We start from the raw sequence: 26,530 nt of genomic DNA, 5'->3' as shown, positions 1-26,530 counted from the left end.
ATTGGAGGAGGAGCTGGAGGTGGAAATAGATTGGTGTCTGTGGTGTGAAGCGATGCGCAGGGTGAATGCTACCACCTCCTGCACACGGATGAGCTTGATGTTACCTGGTGTTAACTATGCGGAGAGGCTGAATAGACTCAGACTGTTTTCATTAGAACGACGGAGGTTGAAGGGTGACCTGATAGAGATCTACAAGATTATGAGGGAGTAGATGGGCAGACACTCTTTCCCAGGGTGGAGGGGTCAGTCACCAGGGGGCATAAGTTTAAGGTCCTTGGGGAAAAGTTTAGAGGAGATGTGCGATGCAACGTTTTTACACAGAGGGTGGTGAGTGCCTGGAACGCATTGCCAGGACAGATTGTGGAAGCAGATACATTAACGACGTTCAAACATACATGGATAGGATGGGTATAGAGTGATACGGCACAAGGAAGTGCTGAGGGTTTTGGCCAAGTTTGGTATCATGACCGGTACAGGCTTGGAGGGCCAAAGACCTGTCCTGTGCTGTATTGTTCTGTGTTATCTTTGTTCTTTATTCAGTTCAAGAGTGTATACAGGGTGCATATGACTCAGCAAGGATGAATGTGTTTATTTATGGGGTGGCGGACGAGTGCGAGAAATGCGGGCAGGGGACGGCGAACATGTTCTGGGGCTGAGAGAAGCTGGAACAGTACTGGGGGAAGTGGTGTTTGGGACGTTGCCCAAAATTGTAGGGATGGAGTTCAAGTCGGACCCAATGGTCATGATCTTTGTGGTATTGGACATGCCGGAGCTGATGGAGGGGAGGGGGGCTGATGTTGTGGACTTCGCCTCTCTAATTGTTAAATTGGAGGGCGGATACCCCACTGGGGGTGGCAGCCTGGCTGGGAGACCTGTGTGGCTTTCTACGGTTGGAAAACATCAAATTTGAGTTGAAAGGGTTGGAGGAGGGCTTTGAGGCAGGGTGGGGGTTATTCATGACAGTGTTTGAGGAATTGTTTGTCGTGGGGGAGGGAGGAGGGTGGGGTTTAAAATGGAGAAAATTGTACAAACTAGGTTATTGAATATGTTGTTGTGTATGTTATTGGTCTTTTTTATATATGTTTGTAACAAATGCATATTTAAAAAAAGATTATCAGGGGTAGGCGGAATGTGGAATTGAGGCCACAATCAGATCAGCGACGATCTTATTGATTGGTGACCAGGCTCGAAGGGCCGAATTGTCTTCTCCTGCTCTTAATTTGTATGTTTACCTCCATTTCCCAGTTTCACTCATTCATTTTGTCAATCTATATTCCTTTGTATCTTACAGCTCCTATCTACACACTATACTGTGCCTCCTAACTTAACTGCAAACTTGGATCTACTACTTTCTATTCCTTCATCGAATATATGGTGGAAAAGAGTCTCCAGTACAGATCCATGCGGGCATATCCCATCAATTAGAGAACATTCCCCTTTTCCCCATCTGTGTCCCCAACTTCCCAACTAAATATCATCCTATGGGAAAAGTGAATGTAGAGTAAGGATTAGAAGAATAATGGAGCACTTGACACAAGACCACCACAAATGACTAAGATCGATTGATTGATTGTTTCAAGGAGAAGCTGGACAAATATTTTGTTGGAAATGGTGTTGAAAGTTATTGGGTTTAACATAGATTGAAATGATTAAATACATCACTGGACTCAATGAGGTTGTCAGATTCAAGAAGCAGAAACATAAGGAGTAAAGATATTACAAAATTTGTTTCATTACCTTTTGAGAGTCGAACTCTATTTATATAGAACCTTCCCTCAAACGATTAGATGGATGGGACAGAGGTAATAATAGTATGCAATATGAAAATTAAATATTTAAGTAGTGTTCTTTGTTTGTTATTCAAGTGAGGTTGATTGGCACAATGGCTTTACCTGTTGCACACTTTCTAATGACACATTTTAACCTGTCTTTTATATGACCTTGACATTAATGGAGTATACATTTTCCTTTAAGGAAGCAGTTTGCCCATTCAGCCTGATTGTCAGAATGGCAACATTGAAAAGGTAGAAGACGAAACATCCATGAACTCTGCCAGAAAAAATAAAGCTGCTCCACCAGAGAGTGGAGTAACACTGTCATCTGAGGAAAGCAGCGATGATGATAGCAGAGAAAACTGTCAAGGTGCATTCAAATCCAAAATGCAACAAAATGTATCAGACTACAAAATATACACTGCAAAGGACAAAATCATCTTTCAAACATTGATTAAACAAGCTTCAGCAGAGATAATAACTGTAACAATAGAACGTTCACGGTTAGATCCAGCAATAATGGAATCGAGCAGAATTACTTTGCAACATCAGCAACCGGCACAAAAAGCAAAAGCTGATAACACAGAGCAGGGGCTTTCTGCCAAGGTGAAATGCAATTTATCGAGCGTTGAAGTGGAAATCAAAAATATTTCATTTTCTGGCGATGGAGCTACTTTTGTGATAGGAAACAAAGGAAGTGTATTAGATGAGGATGACTGGTCAACACATCAAAGGCATGGTTCGTTCTTGCCTTGCTCTGCACCTTTAAACAATGGAATTCATGTCAAGCGACAAACTGATAGAAATTCGTGGCTGAAACTTAATACAACAACAAATGATACAGACGTGAGCGTACCTGGGAAAAATAACTTCAGCTACAGGGATAATATTTCAATATATAAACAAAACTTTTATGAAAATTCCCCATATGAAAAGAAACATAACAATGATAAAATCTTATATTCCCGTGGTTCCCCAGAATCAAAAGGACTGTCAGACTTCAGTTTCCACTCTGAAGAACACGCGTCCAATCAAAGTCGAGATACAGAATGCTTTTTGAATATTCCACCTCCTGAGGACTTTGCAGATGACTGTGAAGATATGGAACCATTCACTATGACTCCTGAAGGCAAACGTTCAATCCAGTCAAACCACGGCAGTGAGTCTGATAACTCACCTATTACGTCAGCAGGTTCTGAGGGACATCATTCCTCAGACCTGAATGAAATGATGGAAAGTTCACCTTCAAATTCAAGATCCGAATCCTTTAACACAGATAGTAGACACGATTCCACTGTGGGCATTTGGACACATTTATCTGAATGTGACCTCAGATTCCAAGCATCAGAGGAACTTCCCGCATCACGAGGGACAAGTCCTCCAAAAGATGAATTTGGAAAAAGTGTTAGAAAGTTCAGAATAAAAAGCATGGATGATATAAACAGCCCATCTGCACAAAGTGATTATCAGAAACAACTAGGAAGAAGGAGGAAAACATACCCAGAAGTGGATACTATCAATGTTGCATTCCGGATGGAATGGAAGGAAATTCCAAACCTCTTGTACCAAGGGCAGCAACATTCTTCACTTACTCCTCTTCCGCCTTTCTTCATACAGACACTTCCCAGGAAACAAGGTAAACCAGAGAGAGTCTCTGTTGAAGATGTTAAGAGTTGTATGTGTTTTAAGGAATACAACAGCCAGGGCAGAGGACACTGTAAGGATTTCCATGACTGGAGTAGAATCAATCACTGGTCTTCATCAGGCACACTGAGTCCCAGGAAATCCCCAGCAACAAGTCCCAGTATGCTAGCCGATGACAATCCTGGTTCATTTAGATTTGAACCTGAAGACAGCATTGATAATCTGTTTTGTCTGGATCCAAGTTCTCAATCAGAATTTAGTGGAAATAGTGACATTTTTAGGACAGATTTGTGCTCACATCAAACCACATTCTCTGAGGAAGGTCTGAACATTTTTACTAATAAAGACATAGATTCATGGCAAGTTGATGAGCCGCAGGAGCAAGGTGATTTTACAGAAAGTGGTTTTGACGAAGAGACTTTAGATAGTGACTATCGCAGTGAATTAGCTGAGGACACGGCACAAAGAACTGAACAATTTCAGATTCAAGTCACTCCATCTTCACCAAGCTCAACAAGTGGCCATGTAACGAGCCAGGCATGTAATTTAACAGCAGAATTAGCAGGTGGCTTGGATACCATTTCTGAGTTGGACGATAGTGTTTCAAAAAAGACAGCAGGTAAAAACACCGAATTCAAGAAGAGAAGACAGTCAGTGACAACATTACTGACAGGGGTTCTCGATCAAAGGTTAATTATTCAAAATAACAGCTGTATGGCTGGAAATGCTGATGTTTCACAACATTGCTCTGCATTTGGTGAATTTAATGAGGAAGGGGCACTGCTCAGTGAATCAAATGCAGCAGAAATGCCTAATGATGAACCAGACTGTAGTCCCTCAGACACTGTGGGGCATGCTCATACTTTCCTTGCACCTAAACATCTGTCACATCGGTTCCTTACCACAATGATGGATGATTTTGAGAATGCAGATTCCTCAAGGAGCAATGATGAAGGGAGCAATCTTCCTAAAGACTTACATAGCGAACCAACAAATGCTCAATTTGCCAATGAACAGAACAAGCAAGATAATTACATGGAATGTTGTACTGACCAAAATGACAACACTCAGAATTGTGTGGAAGAACAGGAAACAGTGAACAGAGATGTGGATGGGGAGTGCAAACCCATGACAGCCAACTGTCCACTGGAGGATACAGAACAGCCAAGCAATACGAGATCCAGTGAAAATCAGAAAGAAGTGGAAGCAAATTGCCAGAAGGCAGAGTGCACTGAGAAACAAAAATGGCAGCAAGGTACGATTGACGAGAAATAATAGTCATCCAAATTAGAGAAGAATCACTCATATAAAATGAAATTAAATAAAACACAAGTAATAAAACAAAGGCAAAATCATTTTCTAGGCTCCAGTGCAGAGTTGCTTTGCCAATGATGTTGGAATTCTTTAACAAGGTAAACGGCTGATTTTTGGCACAATAGTGATTTTAGACATCCTGGAACCCAAAGATTTGAGAAAGTATGAAATGAAATGAAAATCGCTTAGTGTCACAAGTGGGCTTCAAATGAAGTTACTGTGAAAAGCCCCTAGTCGCCACATTCCAGCGCCTGGGTTACATTAGGGCAGCACGGTGGCATAATGGTTAGTACTACTGCCTCACAGCGTCGAAATCCCAGGTTCGATCATGGCTCTGGGTCACTTTCCGTGTGGCATTTGCACATTCTCCCCGTGTTTGCGTGGGTTTCGCCCAAACAACCCAAAGAGATGCAGGTGGATTGGCCAGGCTAATTGGAAAAAATTAATTGGGTACTCTAAAAACATTTTTAAAGTATGGTTAAATTATTCCTATAATATTGGAATGGATTGGATTACTGTCACGTGTATCAAGGTACAGTGAAAAGTATTTTTCTGCGAGCAGCTCAACAGATCATTAAGTACATGAAAAGAAACGGAAATAAAAGAAAATACATAACAGGGCAACACAAGGTATACAATGTAACTACATAAGCACTGGCATCGGATGAAGCATACAGGGTGTAGTGTTAATGAGTTCAGTCCATAAGAAGGTCATTTAGGAGTCTGGTAACAGTGGGGAAGAAGCTGTTTTTGAGTCTGTTCATTCGTGTTCTCAGACTTTTGTATCTCCTGCCCGATGGAAGAAGTTGGAAGAGTGAGTAAGCCGGGTGGGAGGGGTCTTTGATTATGCTGCCCACTTTCCCCAGGCAGCGGGAGGTGTAAATGGAGTCAGTGGATGGGAGGCAGGTTTGTGTGATGGACTGGGCTGTGTTCACGACTCTCTGAAGTTTCTTGCGGTATATTCTTACAAACAATAAATACACATAATGCTATGAGGAGAGCAAATTTAGTGATATTTATCCTTCTTTATTTTCTTTCTGTGGATCAATTCCGCATTAACATGGGCAGCATGGTAGCACAATGGTTAGCACAGCTCCATGGTCCCAGGTACAATTCCCGGCTTGGGTCACTGTCTGTGCAGAGTCTGCACGTGACCTCCCTGTGTCTGCGTGGGTTTCCTCCGGGTGCTCTGGTTTCCTCCCACAGTCCAAAGATGTGCAAGTTAGGTGGATTGGCCATGATAAATTGCCCTTAGTGTCCAAAACAAAAGGTTAGCTGGGGTTACTGGGTTACGTGGATAGGGTGGAGGTGTGGGCTTTCCAAACGGTCGGTGCAGACACGATGGGCCGAATGGCCTCCTTCTGCTTTGTAAATTTAACGATTCTATGTACAAGCAGTCAAGATTACAAAGAAACAGGTGACCTACATCCAGATCAATGCTAATATTACAGCAAAATAGTGCGGCTGCTGGAAATAATCCTTCCCGATGGTGCTCTGTTCCAGGCCACTACAGGGTGTGAAAGAGCAGCTAGGAATGATTCCCTCTCCAATTTTGATCCTGGCCAGATTTCTTGGGCGGGATTCTCCGAACCCCCGCCGGGCCGGAGAATCGGCAGGGGACGGCGTGAATCCCGCCCGATGCCGGCTGCCAGATTCTCCGGCACGGTTTTTCGGCGGGGGCGGGAATCGTGCCGCGCTGGCCGGGGGCCGTTGGCAGCAGCCCCCCCCGGTGATTCTCCGGCCCGCGATGGGCCGAGTGGCCGCCTGTTTCCGGCGGATCCCGCCGGTGTAAAATACGCTCCTGCGCATGTGGCAACTCGCGCCGGCTGTCGGAGGCCCTTCGCCACTGGTTGGCGCAGCGCCAAGCCATTCGCCGCCGGTCGGCGCAGCGCCAAGCCCTTCGCCACCGGCTGGCGTGGCGCCAACCCAGCTGGCGCCGGTCTAGCCCCTGAAGGTGCGGAGGATTCCGCACCTTCCGGGTGGCCCGAACCCGGAGTGGTTCACGCCACTCCTCGGTGCAGGTATGGCTCGCCCCGCCGGGTAGGGGAGAAACCCGCCCCTTCTGCGCCAAGCAGAGTAGAATTGTAAACCTGTTACTTATAAACATGTTAAATGCATAAATAGCCCTCATGGTAGAAGAAATCCTGACCCAATCTGGAAAAATCAGCTGAGCTGAACTTGTCACAGAGCAGATTACATGAAGTTCTGCGCCAATCAGTCTTGCCCAGTAATAAAGGAGGTTTAACAATCTTCTCCTGGAAGTCATGGTAATACAAATAATGTTACAATGGAAGTACCATGTTATTGTTTTCATACTCATGACAGAACACAAGTTTTCAGTTCCAAGGTATAATTTAAATGTGAACTACTGTCATTCATTTTCTGTAAGTGTATAAATGTATTTATTATAAGATAAACAAAATATAGATTCTGAATGTAAAGGTTAAAAGTTGAAGACATCATGGTAACATCATTAATATGGTTTCTGACATGACTAGATCTGGAGGCTGAAGCAAGTTGTCTTCTGCAGCTGCCCACTGATCCTATGCAAAAAGATGGGAAAGCCAATGAGGGTTGCAAGGTAATTGCTTCAACAGAAGGATCTGACCACTGGGCAAAGAGACGTAAACAGTTTAAGGAGACCAAGCATTGCAACTCAGCTGGGGGAAATTCAGTTACCAGTAATCAGGACTCAGGTAAGAAGTGAGGAGGGGCATGAAAGGATGGAATTAAAATGGGAAAACATAGGACTTGGAGGTTTCAGTATCTCCACCCTTCCTCGGGCTCTGCTTTTCAAAACCTCCTGAAATATTTACTCGCTGGCTAGCTACCTTTTTAACATAAGTACACCATATAAAAACAAAAACATAAAACATCGGAAGCACTCATCGTTTAGGCAACATTCGTGGAGACAATTGACAAGCGAACCTTCCAGATGTAGGCCCTTTATCAGAACTGAAAGATATAGAACGGCAACAGTTAAAAGGAACTAGAACAAGGGCAGTATGGGAGGGATAGACACAAACACAGGAAAATCATTTGGGGCACCTGTAAAGTAATTCAAGAACAGGAGTTACTTTAATGATAATGATAGCTTAGCGATGCGGGATATGAGGAGAAAAGAGAAGAATGAAAAACTAGCAAAAAGTATCAGGCTTCAAAAGGCCAGGAGGCTGGTTTAAGAAAAAAGCTGTTTGACATCAAGACAGTAATTTTAACAGTGCTGTGGTGTAAAATGGGTGATGACGAATCAACAGTGTGTTTTATATCTCTCCCTTAAATAAAAGTTGAGAGAGATGTATAACAGTTTTCGCTTCACCGCTATCCACTTTACACTACTGTATAAAGCCAAAATCTTCTCCGTCCCCCGCCCCAACCCACCCCTGAGAAGAACATATCCCACCGGAAGTGTTAGACCCATTCCAAACAGTCACATATTTGCAGCAATGTGTACAATAGGAATAAGCTGTGGATCACACCGAACTTGGTGCTCATTCAAATTGTTTTGTTTATGTTTTTACTGCAATCCTTTGAAAGGGATGTTTTGACCTTTCTTACAATATAAGAATCCATAACTTGTGCTCATTACTGAAAATAAATGGCTGAATCTGTGGTGATTGTATATCTGTGTAGATGCAATACAACTGAGCAAGCACTAGAGGGAGCACGGGAGGTATAAAAATACACGAACAGCAAGTCAGGACACACTTCACAGGAACGGGAGCTGGTAGCAAGACAGACAGGAAGCTCAAATGTAACTTAAAGTTAAGCACTGAAGAGAAAACAAACTCACAATAAAGCATCTACTTCAACTTCAAGACTACGAGTGTTATTAAGACACAAGGAACAACACAGAATCCAGGCATCCGATCCATAATTTCCATGGCAGTGAGCTGACATCGATCTGTGGGTCCCATGGCAAATGGAACATTTTGAGCAGGCCAGGCATTTTGCCTTACCAGAGTTGGCCCTCTGTTGCAATCTTATTCTGAGTTACATGTTAACATGAGGCTGGCACTATAGGCTCCAGCATGGAGTCGCCCCAGACTTTTTTAAAATGTGGGCATCACAGACTAGGCGAGCATTAACTTTTGGAGTTGGGGGCGGGGGGTGGAAGGGAAGGGAAGGGAGGAAACAGGGAGTTCAAGTGAAAGTGGGAGAAGGTGAACTGAAAAGACTGGGTGCGGAGCTCAGTCCGGACAATAGCCAAGCACAGCTGGGTTTTATAAATACCAAGGCTGGATTCCTGTTCTCACTGACTTTGCAGGCAGTGTCACAGTGAAACAGTCGTGAGTATAATAGTGTTGTCATTTTTTTGGAGGAGGGGAATAACTGAGAAACAACACAAATAAGTGTAAGTCAGGGTCATTATATTAAAGTAATATAAATAAACAAAGTAGTGTAAAGGAAGTAAAGTTAATGTAAGGGAGGTAAGTAAATAGTATTCTTATATTGCTTAATCTTTTGTTAAAAGGAAGTAAATAAGGGACTTATGGGTAGTCATGTCGGGAGAGCTTGCACCAGTATATGCTCCTCCTGTATTATGTGGCAAATTATGGAAGCTCCAGTTATCCCTGGTGACCATGTTGCAGGAAGTGTGTCCAACTGCAGCTACTGGCTAACTGCATTTCGGAGCTGTAGCTGAGAGTGGATTCACTATGGAGCATCCGCGATGCCGAGCAGGTCGTGGATAGCACATTCAGTGAGGTGGTCACACCGTAGGTGAAGACTGAACAGGCAGAGAGGGCATGGGTGACCACCAGGTAGAGTAGAGGAAGGCAGGCAGTGCAGGAGTTACCTGTGGCCATCCCTTTTTCTGACATATACTGTTTGGATACTGTTGGGGAAGATGCCTGTGTGTGGGAGCAAACATCAAGGCAGCACGGGTGAGTCTACTGCACAAAGAGAGTACGAATGGCAAGGTTGTAGTGGTAGAGGACTCAATTGTAAGGGGGACAGACCGGCATTTCTGTGGCTGCAAATGAAACTCCAGGATTGTATGTTGCCTCCCTGGTGCCAGGATCAGGGATATCACTGAATGGCTGCAGGGCATGCTGAAGAGGGAGGGCAAACAAATAGATATTGTGACACAATTGGTACCAACGACGTAGGCAGAGAACGGGATGATAGGTAGCTAAGAAGTAGATTAAAAAACAGGACCCAGAAGGTAATAACCTATCGATTTTTTTCTGGTGCCTCATGCTGGTGAGTATGGAAACAGGAGGTTAGTCCAGATGAATGTGTGGCTGGGAAATGGTGCAAGGGGGAGGGCTTTAGATTTCTTGGACTTTGGGACCATTTTTGCAGACAGTGGGTCCTGTACAAGGCAGACTGCACTGAACCCAAATGGAACCAGTGTCCTTGCAAGGAGGTTTACTAGTGCTGTTGGGGAGGGTTTAAACTAACTTGGCATGGGCCTGGGATCCTGAGAGAAGGTTAGGGATAGATGCACAACCAAAATTAAAGGAGACAGCAAGTGAGTCAGGAAGGCATAGAATGTCTAGACCAGTTAAGGCACAAGGGAGCTTGGCAAGATTGGATGGTATTTTAATGTGAGGAGTCTGACGAACAAGGCAGATGAATTAAGGACACAAATTAAAACATGGCTAAATGATGCCATTGCGTACACAGAGACATGGTTGAGAGAGGGGCAAGATTGACAGCTCAATATTCCAGGATACAGAATCTTCATGTGAGATAGGGAAGGAGGTAAAAGAAGAGGAGGTGTTGCTATTTTGATCAGCGAATCAATTACACCATCAATTAAGGAGGGACGGCATCTTAGAAGGCTCTTCAACCGAAGACATATGGGTAGAACTTAAAACCAAAATGGAGCAATCACATTGCTGGGAGTGTTCTATAGGCCCCCTAAGAGACCAAGAGAAATAGAAGAGCAGATATGTAGGCATATTTCAAAGAAGTGTAAAAGTAACAGGTTAGTGATAGTTGGGGATTTTAACTCCCCCAATATTAACTGGGGTAGCCATAGTGTGAAAGGTTTAGAGGGAGTACAATTCTTAATGCATCCAGGAGAACTTTTTAAGCCAGTACGTGGATGGACCTACAAGAGAGGGGTGGTCCTGTACTTAATTTTCAGTAACAAAGCTAGGCAAGTGGTTGAAGTATCAGTGGGGAAACATTTTGTAGACAGTGATCATAACTCCATGAGATTCAAGATTATTATGGAAAAAGACAATGATGGGCCTGAGGTCAACTGAGGGAAGGCAAACTTTAATAAGATCAGATTAGATTTGGCGAGAGTGACCTGGGAGCAGCCACTTTTAGGTAAATCTGTGACAGAACAGTGGGACACATTCAAGAAGGAAATAGGGAGAGTACAGGGCCAACATGTTCCAACAAAGAAAAAGTGTTGGACCAACAAATCCAATGAACCCTGGATAATGAGGGATATACAGCATTGGATAAGGAGAAAAAGGAAGGCTTTTGGCAGATATCAAGGACTCAAAACAGCAGAAGCCCTAGAGGTGAATAGAATGTGCAAGAGGGAACTTAAAAAGGAAATAAACAGAGCAAAAAGGGAACATGAAAGGATACTGGCAGGTAAAATAAAGGAAAATCCATAGTTGTTTTACAAGTGCATTAAGAGTAAAAGAATAACTGGGGAAAGAGTCGGGTCCATTAAAGACCACAGTGGTAATTTGTGTGTGGAGCTGGGGATGTAGGTAGGGTTCTAAATGAGTACTTTTTGTCAGTGTTCACTCGTCAGAGGGGTAGTGTGGGTATAGAAATCAGGGAGAAGGACGATAGATATATGTAGACAGAGAGGAGGTTCTGAGTGGTCTGACAGGCTTAAAAGTAGACAAATCTCCAAGGCCAGATGAAATGTATTCCAGGCTGCTGAGTGAGACAAGGGAGGAAATAGTAGGGACATGGCAATAATTTTCAATTTGTCTCTGGCCCCAGGAGAGGTGCCGGACGACTGGACGCTAGCCAATATGGCAGCATTATTCAAGAAGGGAAGCAGTGATAACCAGGAAACTACAGACCAGTCAGTCTAACCTCAGTTAGGTTGGGGAATAGTTGGGGAAATTATTATAAGCAATTCTCAGAGACAGAATTAATATGCATTTGGAGAGGCAGGAATTAATCAAGAACAGTCAGCATGGTTTTGTTAAGGGGAGGTCATATCTGACCAACTTGATTGAATTTTTTGAAGAGGTGACCAGATGTGTAGATGAGGGAAATAATATAATAATAATATGCATTTGATGTAGTCTCCTTGGACTTCAGCAAAGCGTTTGATAAGGTCCCACATGGGAGACTGATAGTGAAGGCAAGAGCCCATGGGATCCAAGGAAATTTGGCAAGTTGGATCCACAATTGGCCGAGCGGCAGGAAGCAGAGGATGATGGTCAAGGGGTGTTTTTGTGACTGGAAACCTGCGTCCATGGGGTCACACAGGGATCCGTGTTGGGGTTCTTGCTGTTTGTGTTTTTTAAAAATGATTTAGATATGAATGTAGGAGGGTCGATCAGTAAGTTTGCAGATGATTGGTGAGGTGGTAAATAGTGAGGATAGCCTTCCATTACAGGAGAATATAGATGGGCTGGCCAGATGGGCTGATCAGTGGCAAATGCGGATAAGTGTGAGGTGAGACATTTGGTCAGGACGAACAAGGCAAGAGAAGACATGATAAACAGCAGGACCCTGGGAAGCACCGAGGATCAGAGGGATCTTGGAGTGTATGTACACCGGTCACTGAAGGCAGCAGAGCAGGTGGATACAGTGGTTAAGAAGGCATCTGATATACTTTATTATTGAAGACATAGTGTTTAAGAGCAGGGAGGTTTTGCTGGAACTGTATAAAATATTGGTTAAGCCACAGCTAAAGTATTGTTATTCATGAAGGCCCACATTCTCAACCTTGCCCCTAGCCCAAGGTGTGGTGAGCCTCAGGTTAAATCACCACCAGTCAGATCAACCCCTCTCAGGGGAAAGCAGCCTGTGGTCATCTGGGACTATGGTAACTTTACCTTGCAAAGAATATTGTGTGCAGTTCTGGAATCCATATTATAGGAGGGATGTGATAGCACTGGAGAGGGTGCAGAGGAGATTTACCAGGATGTTGCCTGGGCTAGAGAGTTCTAGTCGAGAAGATTGGACAGACTTGGATTGTTTTCCTTGGAGCAACAGAGACTGAAAGGGGACATAATTGAGATGTATAAAATTATGAGGGGCATAGATAGATCAGACAGGAATTAACTTTTCCCCTTGGTGAAGGGGTCAATGACTAGGGAGGATAGATTTAAGGTAAGGGACAGGAGGTTTAGAGGGGATGTGAGGATGTGGGCAGCACGGTAGCACACGTGGATAGCACTGTGGCTTCACAGCGCCAGGCTCCCAGGTTCGATTCCCCGCTGGGTCACTGTCTGTGCGGAGTCTGCACGTTCTCCCCGTGTCTGCGTGGCCAGGAAACATGACCAGCTCTCTGTCACAACCTGTATGTACCATCCAGGCTCCACATCAAACTGCATCTAAGCTACCGACAAAAACACATATCCATTGCTCACCTCCATCTGTATGATCTGCCTGAACTCAAGCCTCACAGCATGTAGGTGACTGGCAGCACAGGTTGACCATCTCCACCACACAACCAGTTGCCACCCTGCTGGCGGGATAACACAGTGGGCCCCATTGGAGAAATAGAACAAGGGCCACAGAGCCTAGTGTTGCGGCAGCCTCTGGTACCCTTGTTGACAGTGACAGGTGGTGACCCCCACATCACAGGCCAGGTGCCACTTACTGAAGGAGGCAGCAGGGTGCAGTGATGATGACATCATATCGAAGTGGTGGGTCGAGGGGTGCAGGGGGGAGAAACACGTTAAGGGTGCGGCAGCAGTATAGCTCAGGGTGATCATGCAACCTGCTGGCTTTGGACGGTCAAGGGAATCCTGATCTTGCTAACATTCTCTTGTCTCTGCCCCCTCCACCCACAGAGACATGGATACCGGACTATAGCTATGCTCGCTATCTACCTGGCTGCAGCTGCCAGAGCACCAGGACCAGCCCAGGGATGACCCTGCACAAGAGGAGCCTGACCCAGAAGAGCAGGCGCCAGCCGGTGAGGCTCAGGTGCTGGCCGTCCAACAGGCCGAGGAGGAGGTGCGAAGGATGCGCCGCATTAGGTCACGTGTATACCGTCGGCACCTGTCCTAGGAACTGCCAGACCGCATGTGCCAATGCCGACTCCAGCTCACCATGGAGACTGCACCAGATGATGGTGCACCTGGCACCATGGAGGTTTGGAAGAGGATACCCACTCCTGGTAGCTGTCAAGGTGACGGTCACCCTGAACCTTTATGCCTCTGGTTTATTCCAAGGCTTGGGCGGAGACCAAACGTGTGGGATATTGCAAACGTCTGCACACGGGTGCATCCGCACTGTGATGGGTGCCCTATGCAGCCGGGCATCGACATGCCTTTAACCTGGACCAGGCCCAACAAGGTGCCCAGGCAGCAGGATTTGCCACCATTGCTGGAATGCCCCAAGTCCAGAAGGTGATCGGTGGCATGCATGTCGCCCTCCAAGTACCGATTTGACAGGGGCTCCCCTTCATCAATAGGAAGACGTTCCACTCCCTGATTTTGCAGTTGGTGTGTGACTACTAGCTGCACATCATGCATGTCTGCGCCTGATATCCAGGCAGCGTGCATGACGTAAACATCCTGGCGCACTTGTGGGTTCACGGGCACCTTTGAGGTTCTCCCTCCTGTGAGGGGTAGGCTATTCGGCAACAAGGGTTACACACTGAGGTCATGGCCAGTGATGCCTGTGCAAAGGCCCCAGACCATGACAGAGAATCGTTATAATGATGCTTATGCAGCAACCAGGAGCGTCATTAAGCTCCAAGATGGTCTTGAGCGTCCTGGTGGCCTGCTGGGTCCTGCATAACATCGTGCAGCAGAGGGGTGGTCTGCTGGAGGAGGAGGAAGAATGACAGGCTTCATCTAACGAGCATGATGAGGATGATGTCCAGGAGGATCCAGGCAGGGAGCTGGAGATGGCACGACAGGCCACCTCATCTGTGATCCAGGGCCCTTCTCCCTTGGTCCTTTGACCCCTTGGTCCTTTATTCCAACTTTCCTTTCCCTCAGTCCTTCATTCCATCTTCCTTCTCCCTTGTTCCTTCACTCTATCTTCCTTCATTCCTCCACTCCACCTTCCATTCCTTCCCACTATGAGCTCCCCTTCCACCGTCCCGAGGGTCATACCAGCATCACGACAGGGTGTTGGCCCTGGGCAGGCAGTAACAGCAGGTCTTATCCACATGATGGGGGATGATGGTGATTCACTGTGAGATGAGCTCTGGTGCTCCTTATTGTTTGACAAACTCTGACTCCAGCCTTTAGGATCACATTCCACTGTCCACTTGGATGATCTCTGCATGAGTGCTGGCAAATCCTTCCTTCTCATGGGCCCATATATCTTGGGGTGGGGGGGGCGTGCAGCAGATGTGGGAGGGGGGGCGGTGGAGGATGCTGTCATACAAGGTGGGCTCATACTGCTGTCGCCATGCCCTGCCATGTCTTGCTGAGGGTGTCACCATGTGGACGTTCATATGTCATGGGCACCCTGCTCCACCACACACACATCTACCCCTTCCCATCCAGCAAACGCACAGTACCCAGCCCCAGACTTATTAAAGCCTCAGTTACGTTCACTGCTCGTCTTGTGTTCATTGATGGCACATCAATTTAATAAGCTAAACAGAAAGCCTCCTGGCCTCTGATCCCGAACTGGGGCAGAGGCGGAGACCAGCCACCTTTATACCGAGCCCAAGGGGAGGCAGAGCCAGCAGGCAGTGGTTTATCACATTACATGCAATACAGTAGTAGTTTACCACAATTCACATATTATATACTACAGTGGTTTACCACAGTGGGCTGTAAGGGAGATGCAGGCAGGTTGGGTGTTGTTGGCCTCCTTTTGTGTGAGCAGAACTCCTGCCTCTTTGGCATTCTTCATTGCTTAAATTGCCGCCTGTGTTTTCAACTGCTAAATCACATGCCTAGAATCAACCTTCTTAACTCTCGATTCCAACACTCTTTCTATCAAGAAGAATGAGAATTTATTGTAGAACCAAATTTGTTTTGGATGATTAAAAATTCATACATTCACAATTCTACTCTGCGCGCACATTAAAACGACCTTGTCGCCTAACTGTGATGATGACAGCTGCACAATCTTTGGTCCTGGCCACTGCCTACTCTGTATGATCGAATGGCGTCATGATGCACCAGGCTCAATCTGCAGGAAACACAGACAAATTCCAAAAAGACAAGTCGACTCTGATTGGTCAAGGCGTTGCCATGGAGAATGCACCAGGGAACAGTTGCCCCACTCCCCATACTGAAAAAGGTGCAATGCCCAGACATGTTCTTTCTACTTGCTTGAAGCTACATATATTCAGATACACAGCCCTGTAACATTTTTTTGATATTACAATTACTTCATAGGATCTTTGTTTAATAGTTTAATTCTTGCTTAATGTGTTTTCCTTTTCCTGAAATATTGAGCGGAGGAAGTATATATCCTGGTTAGCTGGTGCTAGAAATATTTCCATATTTGACATTCACCTGACACATTTACCATTTATGGCTTCAACATGTCCTGAAACCTGAGCCATCTGCACTTTGTAAATCACATGGAGCAGTCATCCTTTAAATACATTAAATCCAATAACTCAATATGCACTTGTGTGTCCGTGACATTGAATGACTTTGAACCTACATAGCAACAGCATATCCATGACTTGGAACAATTATTTCAGAGTGTTCACCCAACCATTCATATGGATTTTCTGTCTGAGCTATCGATGTAAAGTCAGTTTGTGTCTAATCTTGTGCTATAGCTTGGTGCTCACTGGGAAAGGATCACAAACTGACATTTCACATAGGGGGCTGGATTCTCCCAAAATCGGGCTATGTCCCCACGCCGGCGTAAAAACGCTGGCGTTGCACTCCCGAGTTTACTGAAAAAAATACAAGCCGATTCACTCCCCCCCCCCAACCACCAGGACGGCCGTGGATTGAGGCCGCAGCCACTACGTGAGAGTCCCGACTGACCACAGCATGTTAGTTCCATGCCATCGGGAACTCGGCCGGTCGGGAGCAGAGGATCGCTGGGCGGGCCTCTGGCAATGGCGCCCCAGCCGCGCGGAGTACTATGCGCACATGCCGATTTTCGGGGCTCGGAGAATCGGCGAACTGGCTCAGGGCCCGATTTCAGCGCCAAATTCTATTTTCCGCCCCTGCGCCAAACGCAATTTCGGCACGGGGCTGCGGAGAATCCAGCCCCGGATATTTATTGTTTTCAGAGAATGGGCTGTCTCATCCCCTTCAGATCAAACTGGATGCAAAGATCTGTGTGTTAACTCAATGGGCGCGATTTAACAGGGGTAAAAAAAAATCAGAGTCCGTTTTTGGGCACATTAGGCGGCGTGTTTCTCAGCAACTGCAGTGCCGGGAAAGACCCCGCTATTCAATGGCACTTTGTAGTATTTATTGGCCGCGGCGGGAAATGCGCCGTCGAGGCTGCACTTACATAATTTCCTGCACTGATGAGCTGATCTCAGGAAGAGTACTCGTGGATCGGGCATCATTTTTAAAGGCAGCACTAATCGTTCGATGCGTCCTCAGCGTCCCCACCATGGCCTCCAGACCAGCTCCCCCTCCTCAGTGCATCCATCATACCTCTTCTGGGGTCATTAAGACCCCCTCACCCCACCTCTTAAGGGCAAGGCACCCAGGCCTGACCCCTGGCACAGGCAACCTGGCACCCAGGCACCATGGCACTGCCAGCTGGCACCCTGGCAGTGCCCTTGTCAGCCTGGTAGTGCCATGGTGCCTGAGTGCAAGCAAGAGTGCCAGGGTACCACCCTGCCCAGAACCCAACCACCCGGAGGTCACCAATGGCCTGGCAGACACCCCCCCTGCCACGCCCCCCATGTGCCGTTATGACTTGGTCCAGGTTTGTGGGGACCAGTACTAAACGGTGCCCAGTGGAAACCTCTGGGGAGGTCGTTAGGTCCAAGGCCACGGGAGATTATGGCATCAACATATTTAAATGAGCCATATTCTGATCTAGATTGCGCCCAGTGAGGGCGAGATCCAGATCGTGATATCACACAAAGTTTGGTTTAATTTCACGAGACGTCTCAAGCGTCATGAATCTTGCGAGAGGCTTCTCACAAGATTCAACGGCCTTGTCACGTCACCAAGTCGGGCACGAAAAGGCCGGTAAATTTCGCCCACTGGATAGTACAGCTCCCCTCACTCACATTTATTGTTGATGATTTAAGATATCAAACATTTCCCATGAATGCATATTCCTGACATAGAATGATATTTTTCAGAACAGGGGGAGCAGCCCCAAGTCGTGGTCCACATTGGCACTAACGACATAGGTAGGAAAGGGGACAAGGATGTCAGGCAGGCTTTCAGGGAGCTAGGATGGAAGCTCAGAACGAGAACAAAGAGTTGTTATCTCTGGGTTGTTGCCCGTGCCACGTGATAATGAGATGAGGAATAGGGAGAGAGAGCAATTAAACACGTGGCTACAGGGATGGTGCAGGCAGGAGGGATTCAGATTTCTGGATAACTGGGGCTCTTTCTGGGGAAGGTGGGACCTCTACAGACAGGATGGTCTACATCTGAACCTGAGGGGCACAAATATCCTGGGGGGGGGAGATTTGTTAGTGCTCTTTGGGGGGGTTTAAACTAATGCAGCAGGGGCATGGGAACCTGGATTGTAGTTTTAGGGTACGGGAGATTGAGAGTATAGAGGTCAGGAGCACAGATTTGACTTCACAGGAGGGGGCCAGTGTTCAGGTAGGTGGTTTGAAGTGTGTCTACTTCAATGCCAGGAGTATACAAAATAAGGTAGGGGAACTGGCAGCATGGGTTGGTACCTGGGACTTCGATGTTGTGGCCATTTCGGAGACATGTATAGAGCAGGGACAGGAATGGTTGTTGCAGGTTCCGGGGTTAAGGTGTTTTAGTAAGCTCAGAGAAGGAGGCAAAAGAGGGGGAGGTGTGGCGCTGCTAGTCAAGAACAGTATTACGGTGGCGGAGAGGATGCTAGATGGGGACTCTTCTTCCGAGGTAGTATGGGCTGAGGTTAGAAACAGGAAAGGAGAGGTCACCCTGTTGGGAGTTTTCTATAGGCCTCCAAATAGTTCTAGGGATGTAGAGGAAAGGATGGCGAAGATGATTCTGGATAAGAGCGAAAGTAACAGGGTAGTTATTATGGGAGACTTTAACTTTCCAAATATTGACTGGAAAAGATATAGTTTGAGTACATTAGATGGGTCGTTTTTTTGTACAATGTGTGCAGGAGGGTTTCCTGACACAATATGTTGACAGGCCAACAAGAGGCGAGGCCACATTGGATTTGGTTTTGGGTAATGAACCAGGCCAGGTGTTAGATTTGGAGGTAGGTGAGCACTTTGGGGACAGTGACCACAATTCGGTGACGTTTACGTTAGTGATGGAAAGGGATAAGTATACCCCGCAGGGCAAGAGTTGTAGCTGGGGGAAGGGCAATTATGATGCCATTAGACATGACTTGGGGGGGGGTAGGTTGGAGAAGTAGGCTGCAAGTGTTGGGCACACTGGATATGTGGAGATTGTTCAAGGAACAGCTACTGCGTGTTCTTGATAAGTACGTACCGGTCAGGCAGGGAGGAAGGCGTTGAGCGAGGGAACCGTGGTTTACCAAAGAAGTGGAATCTCTTGTTAAGAGGAAGAAGGAGGCCTATGTGAAGATGAGGTGTGAAGTTTCAGTTGGGGCGCTTGATAGTTACAAGGTAGCGAGGAAGGATCTAAAGAGAGAGCTAAGACGAGCAAGGAGGGGACATGAGAAGTATTTGGCAGGTAGGATCAAGGAAAACCCAAAAGCTTTCTGTAGGTATGTCAGGAATAAAAGAATGACTAGGGTAAGAGTAGGGTCAGTCAAGGAAAGGGATGGGAAGTTGTGTGTGGAGTCTAAAGAGATAGGCGAGATACTAAATGAATATTTTTCGTCAGTATTCACTCAGGAAAAAGAGAATGTTGTGGAGGAGAATGCTGAGACCCAGGCTATTAGAATAGATGGCATTGAGGTACGTAGGGAAGAGGTGTTGGCAATTCTGGACAGGCTGAAAATAGATAAGTCCCCGGGGCCTGATGGGATTTATCCTAGGATTCTCTGGGAAGCCATGGAAGAGATTGCTGAGCCTTTGGCTTTGATTTTTATATCATCATTGGCTACAGGAATAGTGCCAGAGGACTGGAGTATAGCAAATGTGGTTCCTTTGTTCAAGAAGGGGAGTAGAGACAACCCCGGCAACTATAGACCGGTGAGCCTCACGTCTGTTGTGGGTAAAGTCTTGGAGGGGATTATAAGAGACAAGATTTATAATCATCTAGATAGGAATAATATGATTAGGGATAGTCAGTATGGCTTTGTGAAGGGTAGGTCATGCCTCACAAACCTTATCGAGTTCTTTGAGAAGGTGACTGAACAGGTAGACGAGGGTAGAGCAGTTGATGTGGTGTATATGGATTTCAGTAAAGCGTTTGATAAGGTTCCCCACGGTAGGCTATTGCAGAAAATACGGAGGCTGGGGATTGAGGGTGATTTAGAGATGTGGATCAGAAATTGGCTAGCTGAAAGAAGACAGAGGGTGGTGGTTGATGGGAAATGTTCAGAATGGAGTTCAGTTACAAGTGGCGTACCACAAGGATCTGCTCTGGGGCCGTTGCAGTTTGTCATTTTTGTAGACGACCTAGAGGAGGGCGCAGAAGGGTGGGTGAGTAAATTTGCAGACGACACTAAAGTTGGTGGTGTTGTCAACAGTGCGGAAGGATGTTGCAGGTTACAGAGGGACATAGATAAGCTGCAGAGCTGGGCTGAGAGGTGGCAAATGGAGTTTAATGTAGAGTAGTGTGAGGTGATTCATTTTGGAAGGAATAACAGGAATGCGGAATATTTGGCTAATGGTAAAATTCTTGGAAGTGTGGATGAGCAGAGGGATCTCGGTGTCCATGTACATAGATCCCTGAAAGTTGCCACCCAGGTTGATAGGGTTGTGAAGAAGGCCTATGGAGTGTTGGCCTTTATTGGTAGAGGGATTGAGTTCCGGAGTCATGAGGTCATGTTGCAGCTGTACAAAACTCTGGTACGGCCGCATTTGGAGTATTGCATACAGTTCGGGTCACCTCATTATAGGAAGGACGTGGAAGCTTTGGAACGGGTGCAGAGGAGATTTACCAGGATGTTGCCTGGTATGGAGGGAAAATCTTATGAGGAAAGGCTGATGGACTTGAGGTTGTTTTCATTAGAGAGAAGGTTAAGAGGAGACTTAATAGAGGCATACAAAATGATCAGGGGGTTAGATAGGGTGGACAGTGAGAGCCTTCTCCCGCGGATGGAAATGGCTAGCACGAGGGGGCATAGCCTTAAACTGAGGGGTAATAGATATAGAACAGAGGTCAGAGGTAGGTTCTTTACGCAGAGTGGTGAGGCCGTGGAATGCCCTGCCTGCAACAGTAGTGAACTCGCCAACATTGAGGGCATTTAAAAGTTTATTGGATAAGCATATGGATGATAATGGCATAGTGTAGGTTAGATGGCTTTTGTTTTTTTGACTTCCCATGTCGGTGCAACATCGTGGGCCGAAGGGCCTGTACTGCGCTGTATCGTTCTATGTTCTGTGCAGCCAAGAATGAAAACGTAATATGCTAAAGATTTTGGAGATGAATTTCGTTGAGGATTCGCATGATTATATAGGTTATTTACATGCACTAAATTCAAATAATGAAATGTGCATCCAAAATTAATGGAAAATATTGACTGTTTCAATTATTTGCTTTTACCTTCGAATAAATTGTGGGTTCACAATTTAGGGAGAGATAAGTCAAGATTGTGATCACTGAGACATTATTATGAAGGTCATTTATATGCACTTTTTAAGGTTATTTCTGTTTTCTCCTTGTGGTGTGCAGTAAAATCAGAGGAGACACGTTCCGGGGATCTGGCCCAAGTCCGGGCTGAGAATGAGCAAAGGGGAATTTACACTGAGACTTTTAATGCTACTTCCTGGATCTTCAGAGGTGATGATGTCATCTCTGACAACAATCCCCATCGTCTTGGGAAGAGAACACGACCTACAGCAAGTAATATATTTTCACAATTTTATGATATTTATTAAAGCAAACACTGTGGCAGGATTTAGCGGGCCTGCTAGCCACGGGCGCAAATCCCATAATGGCTGCTAAATCTCACGATTTGGGGATTTGCGTCGATGGGATGTCGGAACGCGAGCTTCCCAGGCCCTCCCCGATGACGCAAACAGGTTCATGCTCTGTAAGGGTGAGAACCTGATTTGCATGAATTTGAATCCATTATGTTATACTGAGCTTTGTTAACATCGCATCTTCAGCTCTCATTGCAACTTCCCAGGTGTGACATCATGCTGGCGCGAATAAGCAGGCGTTGTGACCTCCGAGAGGGAGGAAGGAGGTAACCAGTACTCTCTCCACCTAGCATCAGGGAGTCCAGAACCCGACTGGTGAGCTCTGAAGAGGGGGAGGCTGTTTGGGATTTCCAGAATGGGGATTACAGTTGGTGTGCGAGGTCCTGATGTCTGCTGCCTTTGTTGGTTAAACGTTCTTTGAGGGCTGTCTTAGTCTGATCACTGTGGTATGGGGTGGTGGCTGTAGACCAAATGGGGTGGGATTGGGATATGATGACAGACAAGGAGGCGTGCCTAATGACCTGGGTGGATGAGACCCTGGAAGAGAAGGCAACACAGTGCCCAGCCTGGGGGGGGCAGTGGGGGGGCTGCACAATGAGTGGCATCAACACTGCAGTGGCTCTCGAGGAGTCTTAACTGATCCCTGAATGATGCAGACGGAGTACGGTTGGTGCCTATTAGCTTTGCCGATCCCTGAAGCAGAAAACAGTTGTGCCTCTAACTTTCCTGAGGCTCATGTCGTCAAGTGTTAAGCCTTAAAAATGTCAGCTGCCCACAGTCTCAAACAGGATGAATACTCAGGGCTCAACTCTTGGGTACATGGGATCAAGAGGCATTGGGCTTGCTTATGTGCCAGACCGCAATGCCTGACAGTGAGGATCCATTAGCCCCTAAGGCAGATATCTGCGTCCAATTGACTTTGTGAACAGATGAACCTCCCATCAGAACCCCCAGATATATAGAGAATAAGGTAGGGAAGAAACAGACGGTTGGGCAAAAGTGACTCTGATTGGCGAGAGCACAGGCTGGGGCCAGTCATGCAATGGAGATGGGAGGGCACCTGAGCTGTGAGTGAGTGGTAGCTGCCAGATAAGGGCGGGAACTGGCTGCTTCCATGTGGGGAGGCCAATGGGTCAGGGGAGGAACTCATGTTATCCAACTGCAACACCAATCTGCCTGCCTGTCTCTCTCCCTCTCATCTCTCGCAAGTAGCCGATCAACATTGGTATGGGGCCAGTGAAGCTGATTACTACCTATTACAGCACTGGAGAACAGACTCCAGCAGCAACATGCGACAGACCCAGCACCAAGAGACCAGGGGGCCGCAGGGCAGACTCAGGGGCTGGAGGCCACATCACCCATGCATGCAGCACAAAGGTGCAGGAGACCGAGGGCGTCCTTCATGGGGCTGTCAGACAACATGTGTCATAGAAGGTTCTGCCTCACCAGGGGGACTGTGCGGTACCTGTGCCACATCCTTGCCAACTTGGTACAACGTGGTAGTGGAGGACAGCCACTCCATGTGGCTGCAAAGAACATGGCAGCCCTCAAGCTTTATGCAAAGGGGTAATTCCAGGGGTTTACAAGTGAACTGTGTGTCATCTCGCAGGCCACGGATACACTCTATGCAAGGGCTTTGGGCTTTATTCATTTCAACCTGGACCAACAAGACAAGAGGACAATAGGATTCGGCACCATAACTGGTCTGCCACAGGTGCAGGGGTCAAACGGCTGCACCCATGTCGGTGTATGCGCCCTGTGGCATCAGGGAGTCCCCTTCAACAACAGGAAGGGGTTCCGCTCCCTCAGCGTGCAGCTGGTGTGTGACCACCAGATGAGATTCATGCACGTGCGTACATGTTTTCCAGGAAGCATGCATGATAGTTGCATCCCCGGGCAATTGCAGATCCTTGGCATTTTCGAGGGTCATCCAGGCTGCAGAAATTCCTTGTAGGGGACAAGGGATATCCCCAACGCTTGGCTGATGATGCCAGTGCGGAGGCCAGAGACTGCAGCAAAGGTCCGGTACAGCGAGGCTCACAGTGCCACTCGATATGTGATCGAGCAGTGTATCGGCATCCTGAAGATGCGTTTCCACTGCCTCAACAGGTCCGGTGGGTCCATCAGTACAGTCCCCAGAGGGTTTCCCTCATTGTGGTAGTTTGCTGTTCCATACATAACATTTCTTTGATGGTGACCCCCTAACTAACTGCGCCTAACTTCACGCATGTCCACACTGTGCCCCATGATTCATTAAAAATCGATAATATTTATTAGTGTCACAAGTAGGCTTACATTAACACTGCAATGAAGTGAAAATCCCCTAGTCGCCACACTCCGGCGCCTGTTCGGGTACACAGAGGGAGAATTCAGAATGTCCAGTTCACCTAACAAGCACGTCTTTCGGGACCTGTGGGAGGAAACCGGAGCAGCCGGAGGAAACCCACGAAGACAAGGGGAGAACGTGCAGACTCTACTCAGACAGTGACCCGAGCCGGGAATTGAACCCGGGTCCCTGGTGCTGTGAAGCAACAGTGCTAACCACTGTTCTACCGTGCCACCCTTGCACTTACAAACCCTCACACTACATCTAGGTGTGTTCCATGATGCACAGCAGAGGCCAAGGAGGCCTGCTGCCTTCCACGTCCTATTGACCGAGTTGCCCTAGGCAATCATTCTCCAGAGGGCCAGTACCTGGATGGCCCTGGCATACCTTTGGGTGCACTGGTGTTGTTTATTGTTTATTGTCACGTGTATCGAGGTACAGTGAAAAGTATTTTTCTGCGAGCAGCTCAAACAGATCATTTAGTACATGAAAAGAAATTAAAAGAAAAAGAAAATACATAATAGGGAAACTGTTGCTCGTTTTAGCCTTAGTTTATTTAGAACATAAGAACATAAGAACTGGGAGCAGGAGTAGGCCATCTGGCCCCTCGAGCCTGCTCCACCATTCAATGAGATCATGGCTGATCTTTTGTGGACTCAGCTCCACTTTCCGGCCCGAACACCATAACCCTTAATCCCTTTATTCTTCAAAAAGCTATCTATCTTTATCTTAAAAACATTTAATGAATGTTTTTACATTCTACTGAGCCTCTACTGCTTCACTGGGCAAGGAATTCCAGAGATTCACAACCCTTTGGGTGAAGAAGTTCCTCCTAAACTCAGTCCTAAATCTACTTCCCCTTATTTTGAGGCTATGCCCCCTAGTTCTGCTTTCACCCGCCAGTGAAAACAACCTGCCCGCATCTATCCTATGTATTATCTTCGTAATCTTATATGTTTCTATAAGATCCCCCCTCTTCCTTCTAAATTCCAACGACTACAGTCCCAGTCTACTCAACCTCTCCTCATAATCAAACCCCTTCAGCTCTGGGATTAACCGAGTGAATCTCCTCTGCACACCCTCCAGTGCCAGTACGTCCTTTCTCAAGTAAGGAGACCAAAACTGAACACAATACTCCAGGTGTGGCCTCACTAACACCTTATACAATTGCAGCAGAACCTCCCTAGTCTTAAACTCCATCCCTCTAGCAATGAAGGACAAAATTCCATTTGCCTTCTTAATCACCTGTTGCACCTGTAAACCAACGTTTTGCGACTCATGCACTAGCACACCCAGGTCTCTCTGCACAGCAGCATGTTTCAATATTTTATCATTTAAATAATAATCCCTTTTGCTGTTATTCCTACCAAAATGGATAACCTCACATTTGTCAACATTGTATTCCATCTGCCAGGCCCTAGCCCATTCACTTAGCCTATCCAAATCCCTCTGCAGACTTCCAGTATCCTCTGCACTTTTTGCTTTACCACTTATCTTAGTGTCGTCTGCAAACCTGGACACATTGCCCTTGGTCCCCAACTCCAAATCATCTGTGTAAATTGTGAACAGTTGTGGGCCCAACACTGATCCCTGAGGGACACCTCTAGCTACTGATTACCAACCAGAGAAACACCCATTAATCCCCACTCTTTGCTTTCTATTAATTAACCAATCCTCTATCCATGCTACTACTTTCCCCTTAATGCCATGCATCTTTATCTTATGCAACAACCTTTTGTGTGGCACCTTGTCAAAGGCTTTCTGGAAATCCAGATATACCACATCCATTGGCTCCCCTTTAGCTACCGCACTGTTAATGTCCTCAAAAAATTCCACTAAATTAGTTAGGCACGACCTGCCCTTTATGAACCCATGCTGCGTCAGCCCAATGGGACAATTTCCATCCAGATGCCTCGCTATTTCTTCCTTGATGATAGATTCCAGCATCTTCCCTACTACCGAAGTTAAGCTCACTGGCCTATAATTACCCGCTTTCTGCCTACCTCCTTTTTAAAACAGTGGTGTCACGTTTGCTAATTTCCAATCCGCCGGGACCACCCCAGAGTCTAGTGAATTTTGGTCAATTATCACTAGTGCATTTGCAATTTCCCTAACCATCTCTTTTAGCACTCTGGGATGCATTCCATCAGGTCCAGGAGACTTGTCTACCTTTAGTCCCATTAGCTTGCCCATCACTACCTCCTTGGTGATAACAAT

The 26,530-nt window shown here is 46.5% G+C and overlaps 1 protein-coding gene across 1 annotated transcript in view; it reads left to right on the top strand.

Moving 5' to 3' along the window:
* pdzph1 (PDZ and pleckstrin homology domains 1) overlaps nt 1-26,530 on the top strand; it is a 136,367-nt gene that overhangs the window by 22,471 nt on the left and 87,366 nt on the right. The window contains exons 3-5 of the mRNA XM_072516385.1: nt 1,975-4,671; nt 7,229-7,426; nt 21,737-21,907. Of these exons, the coding sequence (XP_072372486.1) occupies nt 1,975-4,671; nt 7,229-7,426; nt 21,737-21,907 (3,066 nt within the window). The remainder of the gene's footprint in view (nt 1-1,974; nt 4,672-7,228; nt 7,427-21,736; nt 21,908-26,530) is intronic.

This window comes from Scyliorhinus torazame, chromosome 9, assembly GCF_047496885.1.
Source record: "Scyliorhinus torazame isolate Kashiwa2021f chromosome 9, sScyTor2.1, whole genome shotgun sequence".
In the NCBI taxonomy this organism is placed as follows: Eukaryota; Metazoa; Chordata; class Chondrichthyes; order Carcharhiniformes; family Scyliorhinidae; genus Scyliorhinus; species Scyliorhinus torazame.
The sequence above is the reverse complement of the archived record's forward strand: the minus strand, read 5'-3'. Positions and strand labels throughout refer to the sequence as shown.